The 14504-nt window shown below is 39.3% G+C and overlaps 1 protein-coding gene across 6 annotated transcripts in view; it reads right to left on the bottom strand.

Moving 5' to 3' along the window:
• MTR (5-methyltetrahydrofolate-homocysteine methyltransferase) overlaps positions 1-14504 on the bottom strand; it is a 126142-nt gene that overhangs the window by 77531 nt on the left and 34107 nt on the right. For 4 of the 6 annotated variants that reach the window (XM_069571613.1, XM_069571611.1, XM_069571612.1 and 1 more), the window contains exons 9-15: positions 12652-12752; positions 11567-11628; positions 10496-10563; positions 8360-8439; positions 5633-5745; positions 2255-2395; positions 933-1118 (exon numbers count right to left, since the gene is read on the bottom strand). In XM_069571613.1, the coding sequence (XP_069427714.1) occupies positions 933-1118; positions 2255-2395; positions 5633-5745; positions 8360-8439; positions 10496-10563; positions 11567-11628; positions 12652-12752 (751 nt within the window). Of the gene's footprint in view, positions 1-932; positions 1119-2254; positions 2396-5632; positions 5746-8359; positions 8440-8540; positions 8707-9846; positions 9920-10495; positions 10564-11566; positions 11629-12651; positions 12753-14504 lie in introns of those variants that run through there. The other 2 variants (XM_069571615.1, XM_069571616.1) reach the window with 2 other exon arrangements.

Here is a 14504-nt window from a genome sequence, read left to right as displayed (position 1 = left end):
TATATTTTATTTTGGTATATGGTGGGAAATTGGGCTCAAGTTTTATTTTCTTCTAAAATCATAGCCAGTTATTCAACAGCATTTATTGAGTAATTCCTTTTTCAACTGATGTAGAGACTACTATATAGACAAATTTTCATATCTAGATAGATGTAAATAGATGTATACACACACATATATATACACAGACATATATACATACATATAGAGGCAGACCTTGTTTTATTGTTCTTCATAGACCCTGCATTGTTTTACAAACTGTAGGTATGTGGCAACCAAGCATTAAGCAAATCTATTGATACCACTTTTCCAAAAGCATTTGCTCACTTCATGTCTATGTCACATTGTGGTAATTCTCGCAATGTTTCAAACTTCTTTTTTATTATTCTACTTGTTGTGGTGATCTTTGATGCTACTACTATAACTCCCTAGAGGTTCAGATGATAGCAGTTTTTAGCAATAAAGTATTTCTAATTAAGGTAGGTACTATTTTTCTAGACAATCGATCTCTGGGTTGGGAAGATCCCCTGGAGAAGGGAATGGCAACCCACTCCAGTATTCTTGCCTGGGAAATCCATGGACAAACAAGCCTGGTGGGTTACAGTCCATGGGGTTGCAAAGAGTCAGACACGACTAAGCAACTAACACTTTCACTTTCAATGCTATTGCATACTTAATAGACTATAGTATAGTGTAAACATAATTTTTCCATGTACTAGGAAACCAAAAATTCATGTGACTGGCTTTCCTACGAGATGTGGTTTATTGCAGTGGCCTGGAATGGAACCCATGGCATCTCTAAGGTATGCCCATGTGTGTGTACACATATGTGTGGTACATATAGTATACACATCTGTTTTGGGCCCAGTTCTCTTCCACTGCTTTAAGCCACTGTGTAACACAGTGAAGCCAGATCAAAAGAAATTACTCACCTGTCCTTCTTCATCAAAAGCCATAACCACCACAGCAGCTCCAAACTTCTTAATCTTTCTGGCCTTCTCCAAGAAGTCATCCTCTCCCTCCTTCAGGCTGATGCTATTAACAATGCACTTCCCCTGGCAGCACTTCAACCCGGCTTCAATCACAGCAAAATTGGAAGAGTCGATGCACAAGGGCACCTGAGTACAGAAAGGCAAGACGATCATAGAAAGACAGCAAGTCACCACAAATCCCCTTCCAAGGACTCTCATATATTCCCTCTTTCTCCTTTAGGGAAACAATATACAATAACAGAGATAGGATTTTAATCTTATTCTTGTTCCTAAATACCAAAATATCTGGAGTAATTGCAGTCTGACAAGAGACCTCATGTGTGGGCCAGAAACTGGTAACTCAAAAGATCATAGCTAAATATCAGAATGAGAGCACAGAAGTCATTTCACTGGGGTCATTTCACCCCCTCTGATTCTGATTTTAAACAGGTCATTTAGCTTCTCTTCACCTTAAATTCTCAAAATATTTACTCCCAGCGAAGCCTTGAGGCTTTTGAGTGCAGAGCTTTAAGACACAAATGAAGAATGGGTTAATATAATTCAGTGCTTACCACAGGACTTCTCACTTAAACATTTGCTGAAGCTTAACAAAAACATGACAGCCCTAGCTCTTAAGGCTCTAGGAAGTGTCCTTAAAAGAATAACAAACACACAAAAAAGTCAAAACTCACTCCTCATCACAAATTCAATTGTAAAGAAATGAACATTTTTAATTTTTTAGAACCCATCTAAAATTTTTGAAAAGCTTGACACAAAAATTAACTTTCATCTTAAAGAACAAATGTAAAAGCTGACATTAATACCTCAATTTAATCTTGTTTTATAATTTTGTCTTACTCTGATATGCCTAAAAAGGTCCATTCTTCCTGCAATAAGGAAGGACTATCTGATATCTGAGTTCCCTAGTCTGCGGTAGAAACAGAACTAATAATTGGTAGGAACAGATAAGTATATCCTTCAGAGACATGAAAAGTTAGTTCTTAGCCTATTCAGACATCAGAGGAAATTCAATAATCCTTGTGACCAATTCCAGGAGCCCTGCGAACAGTCGCACTACTGTCACATCCTTCTCTCTGAAGTCTGGTTTATATTGAAAGGCTGCCATTATCTGAGGACACGAACAATCAGAAACCACTGGGCTTTCAACGCAGTTCAACAGAACACCAGTGTAGGAGATGACAGACCAAGGGAAAAGTGACAAAGTCAATGAGCGACAGGCAGCACGTGTAAATTCCCCTTGATGAATCGAAGCTCCGTACAACCTTGGCAATGTCAGGCTCGGAAGCAATGAAGTTGCAGAATCTGGTCATTGCACTTGGACCATCCAGCATGCCATCATCCATGTTAATATCCAACACCTGGGCTCCCATTTCCACCTGCATTTTGGCAACACTCAGTGCTTCCTGAGGAAAGAATTCAAGAGGAAGCAGTGTCAGGAGAGGGTGACTCAAGAAAAGGCTGACAAAAGTAGTCCTTCACCATCCCGGGCAGTCCCTTCTAACTCCACTAGGCTAGCTAGCCAGCCCCTCACCCTCCCACCCCCGACCCTGAGCTGCTCTCAACCATCACAGATGAACCTTTCCTAAACTTCTCTTCCATCACAATTCATCACTCCTCAGAACCCACAGAGGCTCTGATTCCTCCCGTAAAGAACCTCAGTCGCTCAGCATGGTGTTCCAGGTCCTGGGGACCTGCCCCATCATCTTATCCAACTTAACATCTCCCCCTGAACCCTGGCACCCTTCGCCCAGCTAAATCCACTTCCACCTCTGTGTCACACATATTGTTGTTCCCCCTGCTTCAAATACAATCCCCTCCCTTTCTATACTATTTAAGACCCAGCTCAAGTCCCACCTCCTTCAAGAAAAGCCATTACAGAAACCATCCAAAACTTATCTAACTCTTCAATATTCACCAAATCATGCAAAGCATTCACTGCAGGCTACTGACAGCAGTTACATGAAATATAAGTTAAATTTTTTTATGCTAAAAGAATTTTCAAATCCATTAATACCTTATTATACACTGTAAATCTCCAAGTACAAAATACAATACACAGCATTTCCCACTTATGATCATTTAAGGAATATCCTGTAGGATCAGCGTTCCAGAGAACATACTTTGGGAAACACTGCTTATTCCACAATGACTGGCTGCCTCAAACATCTGCAACAATTATAAACATTATCACATGGTATATGATATTACCATTTCCTCACGGTTTCACAAATAGGGGCTTATTCTCTGAAACGGATTTTAAGCATTTGGAAAATTGAGAAAAGTCTTATGTATCTACCATTCTTGTTTGAACAATGATAGGCAAAACAGATATGTTCAATAAGGTTTTCTAACTGATTGGTAGAGACTTTAAGTCTTTGCTGTATGTTTCATAGTATAATAAAATAAGCAGGAATAAAATCAACAGTAGATTCTAACACTGTCCTAATTTTTTCTTAGCCAAAGAAAATCAAACAGAAATTTTTAGCAATCATGAGAAGAGGCATGAGACCCTCTGGCACAGGCTACGAGGGAATTCCATTCACAATGATCCAACATTACACAGAGAAAAAGGGTTGCAATAAGATTCAGCAAATCAAAAGATGTTTTGGTATCAGCAATACATTAAATATCATAAAGAATAAAAAGAAGCATAAGTCATAGTCCTTGTTCCTGAAGGGCTTACATCTAGTTGAGGGCATATGACAGTCATATGAGAAGCTATAGATGCTGCCATACAATGTGAGAGTCAAATGTCTTGCCTAAACACCTGGCAGGGCGAGATCTCTGAGGACTGAAGAGAGAAAGCTACCTGAGAGGGAGTGGCTTCAGCTGCCCCTGGGAAACAAACTGGAGGAAGCAGAGGGGAGACAGTAAGCAGTGACCTGTTTAGACCAGAGGACAAAAGACACAAAACAGAGACGCCAACGCCTGACCTTTCTATATCAGAAGAGCGACAGAATAATAGCTCAGGGGTCCAACTTCCCACACAGGCTCCAAGGGATGAATGAAGTGATTTGTTTAAAGATGTACACATTGAGTGAACAGACTGGACTGGGCCTTCTCTCAGGTCAGTGCTCATTCCGTAACCAGAGAACCTTGAGGGAGCACTGAATAGGGGAATCCAGCGAGGAGTCATTCCTCCCCACACACTTCCTACTTCCCAGCCCCATCCCCGCTGAGACAGCAGAGCGGTGAAGGGAATGGGCTTGGAGGACTTGGGGTCTAACATTCACTTGCTGTGAAACAACAGGCGAGTGGTTTAACCTCCACCAAGCCTCCAGCTGGACATCTGTAAAATGGGGATGAGAACAACACCTCTCTCACAGGTCTGCAAAGATGAAGTAAATAATGCCACAAAGCGCTGAGCACAGTGACAGGCATGTAGTAAGACCTGATGAGATGACAGATACCACTCCCACTTGCCTGCTTCTTCCTAAAATGCTGTCTGCTCTCAGTAGCAAATCTATCAAATCTGAGACTGAAAAGGACACCACAGAATGGTTTTAATTATCAAAACATAAAGAGAACACCGCCACTGCAGAACTCTATACCACCATGAACAGTCATAGGGATTTCATAAGAGTAGACATGAATGAAGGCCTAGAGGCAGAAGAAAGCCTCCTGGAACATTCAGATGATAGATCAGGACAGAAGGCAGGTTGGTGTCTAATTGGAGAGAACTGGATGATGGCCTAGGGAGTTTGGGTTGAATCCCATGTGCAAAAAAAGCCACCCCATGAAAGCGTCTAAACTTGGGGAGACCATAGCAGCAGGACATGCTGGCTGAGTAGTAGCAGGGATGAAGGGAAGAGGACAGATGGGAACCGTCAGGAACCATATAACTGAAATACCCGCAGAGCAGACCTCCATGGGACACCACAGAGCACTCATTAACACGTTCATAAAGGATGATAAATGCACACTTCACTTTCTCTGTGACTAAAACTAAGCCTACTTTGATACTGGTTGCTGGAAGATCTAAAGGTTTTTAAAATCTTAAAATGAGAGAAGGTTAATGAAAAAAATAAAATCATTAAAGCCCAGATCAGATTCCTCCATGTTTCAACTTCATATTTGCATAAGAAAAAAGAAGTCTGTCCATGATGGGCTCTCTCTGGATTAAATTCTGCTCATTCATAGAGTGATCAAGTTTAAGAACACTAGGGCAAAACTTTTCAAGGCAGGGCCTATTCTTTGTGTTTCCTTGTTTATTGTAGCTTACAGTGAATAGAATCAATAATACCATGCTGGTCAGTATCTGATGTGGTCATGAGGATATAAATAGGAATTGTCTTGGCTTTCCATTTCTTTAAAGGATTTGTGAGAAGCTGAAATGAACAGTATCTTCAAACTTCTAAAATTTCACAATTAATAGAAACAGCTAGAACCTGGGTCTCTCCCATCTCATCCCAGTTCATACCTCGAGTGCATTTTTTTTGACAAATATCAACAAGAGCACCTTTGATTTTTCGAAGCCTCATCCTCCCACCGGCCCGGGCAGCTACAAATACCCTTTACCATTCTCACACTGTCTAGCAGCTCTGCTAACAATGCTATCAAAGGCAGAGCAGCTTTGTTTGGATGCTGTCTTAGCCAAAATACATGGTGGATGATTCAAGGGACTTATTAATGATGCTCACTTCATAATTTCCTGCCATGATGAGTTTAGCAAACCTCCTGGATCCTGCAACGTTACAGCGCTCTCCAATGTTAACAAAGTTGGTGTATGGTCCAATCCTGAAGGGCTCTAGACCTTAAAAGGAGAAGTATTTTGAAAATTTTCTGAAAATACATGCAATGACAAGAGACAGAAAACAAATGTTGTCATGAGATAGAAAAGAAGTTTCTATGCCACATCCCATCTGACTAGCTTGGCATGGCCTTTTCCCCTATGGATATTTAAACACAGGACAAGTCTCTATGTTTACCACCAGAACTCTCAAAGGAAGAAATATTTCAGGGTTGGAAATTGCAAATTTCTCTAAAGAGCTGAATCATAACCAGCTCTGAGTAACAAAGCAAAATTATCATCATATTCTTATGTAACCAAGAGTCGGGGGCAAAAACCATGAGGTTAGAATCTAAAGGAATGCTCCTCAGCTGTCCCTTCAGACATTGGCTCGAAGCCAGATGGAGTAAGCTTTCTTAATCCTACCAACAGTGTATTTAGAATTTATCTCATCTCTTTGATTCAGAGGCCAAGAACCAATAATCAGCAAGGCCAGACAGGGTCACGAGGAAGGACTCGGGCTGAACGCTGGCAGACAGCTGACCCTGGGCGAGCCACTTAGGCTTTTTGCTCCTCCTTCCTTATTTGTCAAGGATCAACAACATCTCCCTGTTAAAGGCTGATTTAGGGGCAAATATCAGATAATTACTGTGGATATGTTACACTGAGGAAAAAAGCCACATGCAATATAAAGTACTACCAGAGGAAATGACCTTTAACTGGTTTTGTTCTACTCTTAATATTTACAGTTTTAGGAGCAGAAGCCTTGCTAGATCGTCACAGGTAGGCTCTGGGGACAGTCAGCCCTGGGATGCAAGCCCTGTACAGCCATTTTAGTCAACACCCCAGGGGACTTGTCTAGAGGCTTGAGCTTACCAAATGGCTTTTGTTCCCTGACTTGGAGGACTATCACTTCCCAGTTTGGGCCCGTGATTTCCTTCTCCATTGGTACCATCCTCACAGCCTCACTCCCCCATGCGGGCCTCAGAGCATCCCTGATCTTTAGTGAGAACCTGGAGTTCCCAGGGCACACAAGCAGGCTGCCAACATTTAAATGCTGGAGAGGCCCTGCTGCATTGCTCTAAAAGTATTTCACACAAAGCACTTCTGATTTATTATGAATGTGAAGCATCTGACAGAAAAACTATATTTAATCTCAAGCCTGCAATTTATAAAAGAACAATTAAAAAGAGTATGTTTGATGTCATCCTTCTAAAATCTGATTAAAGGTGTTTTTTTAAAACAGTTTAGAAATAGCACATGAAATTCAAATCAGAAAAAAGAATTCTTTCATTCTTACATATATAAACTCTTTTTAAAAATCATAACTAAATGGTTATCTCCTATTTCAACTGTGGCAAAGGTTAACCATTTTAACTTAGTCCTTGGCTGAAGTGGTTCAGATGGTAAACAATCTGCCTACAATATGGGAAACCCAGGTTTGATCCCTGGGTTGGGAAGATCCCCTAGAAGGGGAGTCGCAACCCACTCTGGTACTCTTGCCTAGAGAATTCCGTGGACAGAAGAGCCTGATAGGCCACAGTCCACAGAGTCGCAAAGAGCTGGGCACGACTGAACAACTAACACTTTGGCCGAAGTAAGATCTAAGGATGAAATAAACTATTCCACCACACCTCTCTCTGATGAAAGCCCTTTTTCTGGGTAGGGGGTGTATCATAAATCACAAATCCCTCTTCTTATAATTTTATCCTATCTTCTGGAGAATAAAAAGGAAAAAAAGGGTAGACTGAAGAGGTATATTTTTAACTCAACTTCATCTCACTCACTGGGATTAATTCTATGCAGTATGTTCTGAGTGAAAAAAGTAGACATTACTTTTACTGTAACTTGTACTTCATTTCACTTTTCTTAGGAGAACATATGGAACAAAAATACATCAGTTTAGAGAAATGTTGAATTCTCAGTTAGGGGGCATAATTCCTCATGTGTGCTATCTGCAGGTTCTCTAAGAAACTGTATACACATTTTCCTTTTTGCTTAAAGATATTTTCTAAGAATACAACATTAAAGTGTTGTGGGAAAAATGTAAAATTTAAAGCCTTTTTTCTAATAGTTGGCATGATAACCTATTTTACCAACACTCTTTTGAACACTAAAGCTTATTCTGAAAAAGGGAAGCTGCCTACCCCACAGGGCTGTTGAGAACAAAACAGAATAATACATATTACAACTCTTTGTAAAGTCCTGAACACATACTCAACATAAGAGCAGGACAATAATATTTTAGAAGCACATAAAATTTTCTAGGAAGAGACTGCCATCATTAAAAAACCTTGAGCCTGGGCTAGATTTTTAGCAACTAGCAGCAAATCTGACATTTAAAATTGTTAGGCCGTGGCCCATGTACATTTTCAAAGCAGTGCACAATAATTCTGACCAAGGGCACTACCTGTGCCTTCCTTCACATTTCCCTGAAGTATCTTCCTGCTCCCATCCTTAAAAAACACAATGGGTTCTTTGCCAGAACTAATTTAAGTGCCAAGAAAAATACATAGTCTTCTTTGACCTAATAAACAAGTTCCTTGGCCTAAACATCACTACCATGTAGACTAAACATACAAACTTAATCTACAAACGATTTCCAAAATTATAAAAAAATCACATCTTTACGACTTACCAGACAGTAGCATATGCCCTTCAAAAACACTGGCAGGTGGAACTCTAGGCTTACAGTTTTTCACAGCTTCAGCAATTTCTCTGAGTTAAAAGAGAAAACACAATATCCATTAACTCAGAACAAAATTCAATTAAGCTGATTTCCAGCTATGACATTAAGTCTGTTTAACATAATTATATACCTAGTTCCAAATGTGCAGCAGCAATTGTGCTTTTTAGTTTTCTCAGTAACGCAGAAAATGAATCTATACTATTTCACATTTCTGTATCTGTCCCGTCTGCTGTGTATGGACCAGACCAGTTTCTATGCTCACAGACGTGAACCTACAAACGTGCACCTACAGATATGAGAGTTTACACAAATGCACACAGCAAATCTCCCCCACCCCTTCCCAACCCGAAGATGTCCTTAATCCACACAGTAATTTAAAAGAAAAAAAAGGCTTCATTGTTGAGAAGGAAGAGTAAAGAGGAGAGGAGATGCCTAGAGCAAATGAAATTAAATCCCTTAGGTATTTTTTTTTAAGCACACACACATACAGTAGAGAGGATTCAGAGTAAGACATCACTAAAAATCCAAAAGAACCACTCCTGGAAATTTGTTTTAGTTATTCATACTCTTTGGAACCTTCTCAGCTTCAGTGAAATATGTCTCTGATTAGCCTTGAAAAATCTGCCTGCTCTACTAAATTGATCAGGACCAGTATGAACCATTCACTACAGCTCCCCAAATTAATATGTGAATGACAAAATAAAAGCAGCAAATATATATATACAGAGATAGATAAACACACACACACAGCAATTTTTGAAGCAACTCTTTTTATGAAGGAGGAAAGTGAACGTGAAAGTCGCTCAGTCATGTCCGACTCTTTGTGACCCCATGGACTATACAGTGCATGGAATTCTCCAGGCCAGAATACTGGAGTGGGGAGTAGTCTTTCCCTTTTCCAGGGGATCTTCCCAACCCAGGGTTTGAACCCAGATTTCCCGCCTTGCAGGCAGATTCTTTACCAGCTGAGCCACAAGGGAAGCCCTATAAAGGAGGCAATAACCTTAAAAACAAAAAGAGATCCATAGATAAGCTATCCTCAACTATTAATAGCTTTCAGATAGTATTTAAAAGATGTTTAAAAAATTATAGACTCTTAATAGAATCTATCACAGAGGTCAACAAAAGCAGTACAACATTAGGCAATTCACACAGTGAACATTTTATAGGTATGAAACAGACGCAGAACAGTCAGGTGACTGGCTCAAAATATGATCATCAGTCACTTTAGGGAAAAAAACAGAAACAGAAACAGCCTCAACTTTCAATTCCAATCCTCTTTATGAGAGGATTAATCATGAAACTGCAGGGACTTAACCACACCCTTCACCACATCCTGTCTCACACTCCCTTCCTTAACCCTCAACAACGAGGTTAAGCGAGGTGCCAGGCGAGGTGAAGATACTCTTCTTGACCTCAAGGTGCTTGCCGCTTACTGTCTTTTCTGTCCATGAAAGAATCTAGTGGAGGCAGGTATTTCTCCACATATGAGCTGTCCTTCCTTTAGCACTGGAAGTGAACATTGGAATATTAATCAGATATTTAAAGGTACAGTGTTAAGATAGCTAGGATTTGCTTATAATCATCTAAGGGGGAAAAAGAAGTTAGAGAATAGATAAAATAAGAATAGCAAAATGCTGAAAATTATGTCTTAGGCACATGAGATTTCATTTTATTATTTTTGTACTTTATAAAAATTGAAGTATCCTAGTTTGCTAGGACTGCCATAATTAAATACTACAGGCTGAGGAGTTTAAACAGCAAAGTTTCTCAATGTTTTGGAGGCTAGGAGTCTCAGGTCATGGCGTCAGCAGGGCTGGCTTCCTCCCCTTGGCTTCTCACTGGCCCTCTTCTCCCTGCGCTTGCATAGGGGCCCCTCCTGTGTGTGTCTGTGCCCTCGCCAGCCACACACTGGATCAGGATCTATTCACATGACCTCATTTTACCTCAATTACCTGCTTAACCACCCTACCTCTAATTACTGTCACATTCAGAACTGGGGAATTAGGGCTTTGATCTATGAATTTTGAGGGGGACACAATTCATCCCATAACAAAAAATTAAACACTTAGAAATGATTATTACCTGATATGATCTGGTGTCGTACCACAGCATCCGCCAACTATGTTGACCAAGCCATCAACAGCAAAATCCTGCATTTAGAAAAGGAAAGTTTCAGAAAGCTTATCGGAATTCTAAGTTCACCACCATCCACATTTCCTGAATAACTAATTTTACATTTAAAAGAGAGCTAAACATATTTGACTCTAGATATAAAGCCTTCACAAGACTCAGATACAAGGTCAAAAGCAGGGAACAGTTCAGATGAAATGCATTGAGGCATCTGTCTATCTAATCATAATGAAAATTTGTTTTACCCATATGCTGAGCAAAATGAATGTGAACTGAATAATGCATTTTCCAATAACATCTAAGTTATTAGTATTTAAATTCAAAAGTTGAAAAAATCAAAAATTCAGTCCCTCAGTCACAACAACCACATTTCAAGTACTCCAATGACTGCAAGTGATAGAGGTTACACAATGCATAATGTGGGTCGGGAGTTTAACCGCAGCTGGTCTGAAGGACAAGATAACTTGAAAGAGGAGCTCAAGGAACTGAGAAGCGACAATACTGGAAAGAACATCTGCATAAGGTATTGAAGTCATAAGAACTAAGTCAGAAATACTTTAGGAGACAATGTCAATAAGCCAGAAGCTAAAAATCCAAGGAATGAGGGAAAGGGACCCGGGTTAGAAGTGAGGAGGAGTTGTGGGCAACATGGTTTTGTGGACCAGACTCCAAAGATGGAAGGTGTATGGGGAGGGGGAGAGCAGGGGAGATGGCAGTGGGGAGCAAAGAGATGTCAACTCCAACAGGCAGTTTGGTGGGTGGAGAAGACCACTTGGGAGGGCTCAGAGGATGAGTTTCAGTTAGTTTGGGTTGGCTCTCACTGGGAATCCACTTGTTTCCACTATGAGAAGGATGCTGACAAGAAGCCCCTTTCTCTGCCTCCATCATATTCATTCATCATAAGCCTTTATTTCTTATATACACACTGGCTTTTCTTTACAGGTAAAGTCTACATCTAACTATTCTAAATCAAAAAGTCCATTTCTTTATCTCTTAAAAACCAAATGAAAGCGGATTCGTGACCTTCACGTGCATGGCCATCATCTGGGGAGTTTCATCATAGTCACCGAAGGTATTGGGAAGACCTAAGAAAGCATATTTCAACCATTACTGGAAATTATTTTCACAGACATAGTATTTGTAAAGGCTTTAGGTTAAAAGGCTAGAAAACTTTTTATTTATAATTAAAGCAAGATTACTTAAAAAAATAAAAATTCTTAATATTAAACATAATAAGTACAGAGACAACATATCAAACAACAACAAAATCACAGCAGAAAATAAATATCCATTATTTCTTTTCCATTCCAAAGAAAAGCATCACTACTACATGGGACAGAATTCCTCTACCTCTAGCCCTCCCCTTCCTATAAAGGAAATTAATTCTAGTCACCTAGCTGCCAGGGGGTAAGGTGTAAGGGAGTACCACACATCCTTTGAACTATCAAGCACCAGGCATGCAACTAAAAACAACCAAAACACAACCCATCCCCTTTCAAGTAAGTTTTCCCACATAAGACTTCAGCATCTAATCACCCAATTTCCTGTTTCATTTATTATCCACTTCTAGTTATCTTACTCCTAATGCTCAAAAATATACACCAGGAAATCTGGTTAACCCAGGATGGATTATCAATATTAAATGGACAGCTTAAAAACTGTCTACATTTATCTTAGGAATTTTTATATACCATAAATTTGAAGTCCTAACTTAAAAAGAGGAAAAGTAACAGGTTCTTTATCTGCTCGTTTGTTGATACAGTGGAACAAAGAGGGCTCTCACACAGGGTCTTTGCGCCCATCACTTTGGTCATGCCCACATGGCAAGCACTGTCACCAATTCCAAGACTCTGGTCAGTTAAGCAATGAGGTTTCATTCCCCCAAGCTCTGTCCACTTCTGACACTTTCAGACTAAGCCAAGCTGTTCTTTCATACCTAGAGGGAAACAGTTATCCAGACTCAAGTTTCTTCATTTAAAAAATTCCTATTAAAAGCTGACTATATCCTAAGATCTACGAAACAAACTCTTAATCCAGATCTGTTTCCCTGTCTACCCAGGTCTTGTGTATCTGGATTCTCCTATGTGTGACTCCCCTGAAACACATACCTGCATTGGGATAACAGAGAACATAAGCTGTTGTACATTTTCCAATTGTTTCAATAAAAGGTCTCATTTCAGCTGCACCCAGAGCACAATTTAATCCAATGCTGAAAAAACAAAAAGAAGAGATCAGAAGCACCCTCTTTTATTCTAAATATTTATACATATACAAAGTTATGATGAGGAAAGGAGTATATTTAAAACCAAGCAGATAATAAATCTCTTGATTTGAAGCACATTTAGTTCAGCTCCAGTCAAAGCCACCTCACTGATGTTCCCTGCAGCACTAAATATTTCTGCCCGTGTCTCCAACATGAGATGATCTTACAGCTTAAGGATCCAGACTATAAATAAAAAAAAAAGTTCACAGTTTCATCACTGGTATACCATGAAACAAAAATGTCTGCAAATTACCACCGCTAATAAACACTGTCTGGAAAACAATACTGAAAAGAAAGAAAAAGGAAAATCTTGCAAGTAGATGGAATATTAATGGTATATGGAAGCCACTTTGGGAGTCTAGAAGACCAAGACTTGGCCCTTGCTCCAACTGACTTGCAATGTGACCTTGGACTTAGAATTTGTCCTCTTATAAATTAAGTGGGTTTACTTGTAACCAAGGAGCTCTGTGTTTTGCAAATCAAACTTACTTCGGACTCAAAACAGATCAAAGCAGAGCTGCTAAAACCCCTCCAAAGCCACTCTTAGAGGGAGCAGCCAAGGCCTTCAGGAATTCAAGAATTAATTATGAAGTGACTGGGACTATGTCATCTTTTATTTTTTCATATTTTACTTTTTTCTTTTTATTATGATTTCTTAGTGCAACGTGATATACTAGATTAGAACCTGGAACAGAAAAAGAACAGTGTGGAAAAACTTGAAACCTGAATAAAGTGTGGAGTTTAAATAACAGTAATATGCTTTTAGTTTTGCTGAAAGTATCACAGGTAATGCAAGTTGTCACATTAGAAAAAACTAGATTAAAAAAAAAATAGCTGAAGAGCATACAGGAATTCTCTGTACCATGTGTGTCACTTTTCTGCAAATCTGAAATTATTCCACAATAAAAAGTTTATTTAACAAATTCACAACTCCCATTTGTGATAAAAACTCCTAGTTTACTAGGAACAGAAGAAAACGTCTCACATTGGATAAAGCACATCTATTTAGTGATACAGAATTAAATGTTTTTCCCACAAGATCTGGAACAAGGTAAGGATGACTTCTTTCACCTCCTGCTAAATGTCATGCTGGCAGTCCTAAGAGGGCATTAAGAGAAAATGGAAAATAAAAGGTATGCAGACTGGAAAGGAAGAAACAAATCTGTCTTTGTTCACAGGTAAGACTATCTATTACTATTCCAAAGAATCATCTAAAACGCTCTTTGAACCCAAACTGTAAAGTACAAGGTTCATATACAAAAGTTAACTGTTTACCTAAACAGTAGCAATGAGCAATTGAAATTTGAAATACAAAACATACACTGTTTACAATGGCACCAAAACAAATGAAATACTTGTGTATAACTTCAAAACTCTGATGAAAGAAATCAGGGAAGATCTAAATAAATGGAGATATATCCTAAGTTCATGAACAGGAAGATTTATTATACTTAAGACCTCAATTTTTCCCAATTTTATGTACATTCACACACATCAATTAAAATCCAGCAAGTTATTTGTGAATATCAATGAACCGATCCTAAAGTTTACATGAAGAAGTAAACGACCCAGAATTGCTAATACAACTCTTGGAGGAGAAGAACAAAGATAAAAGAAGGACTGATACTACCTGACTTCAAGCTGCATTAAAAAGCCAAAGGAATCTCTGGTATTGATGAGAGCACAGAGCGACGCAGA

The sequence above is a fragment of the Ovis canadensis genome, chromosome 25, assembly GCF_042477335.2.
Source record: "Ovis canadensis isolate MfBH-ARS-UI-01 breed Bighorn chromosome 25, ARS-UI_OviCan_v2, whole genome shotgun sequence".
Taxonomy (NCBI): Eukaryota; Metazoa; Chordata; class Mammalia; order Artiodactyla; family Bovidae; genus Ovis; species Ovis canadensis.
This window is presented reverse-complemented; position numbering and strand designations above follow the sequence as displayed.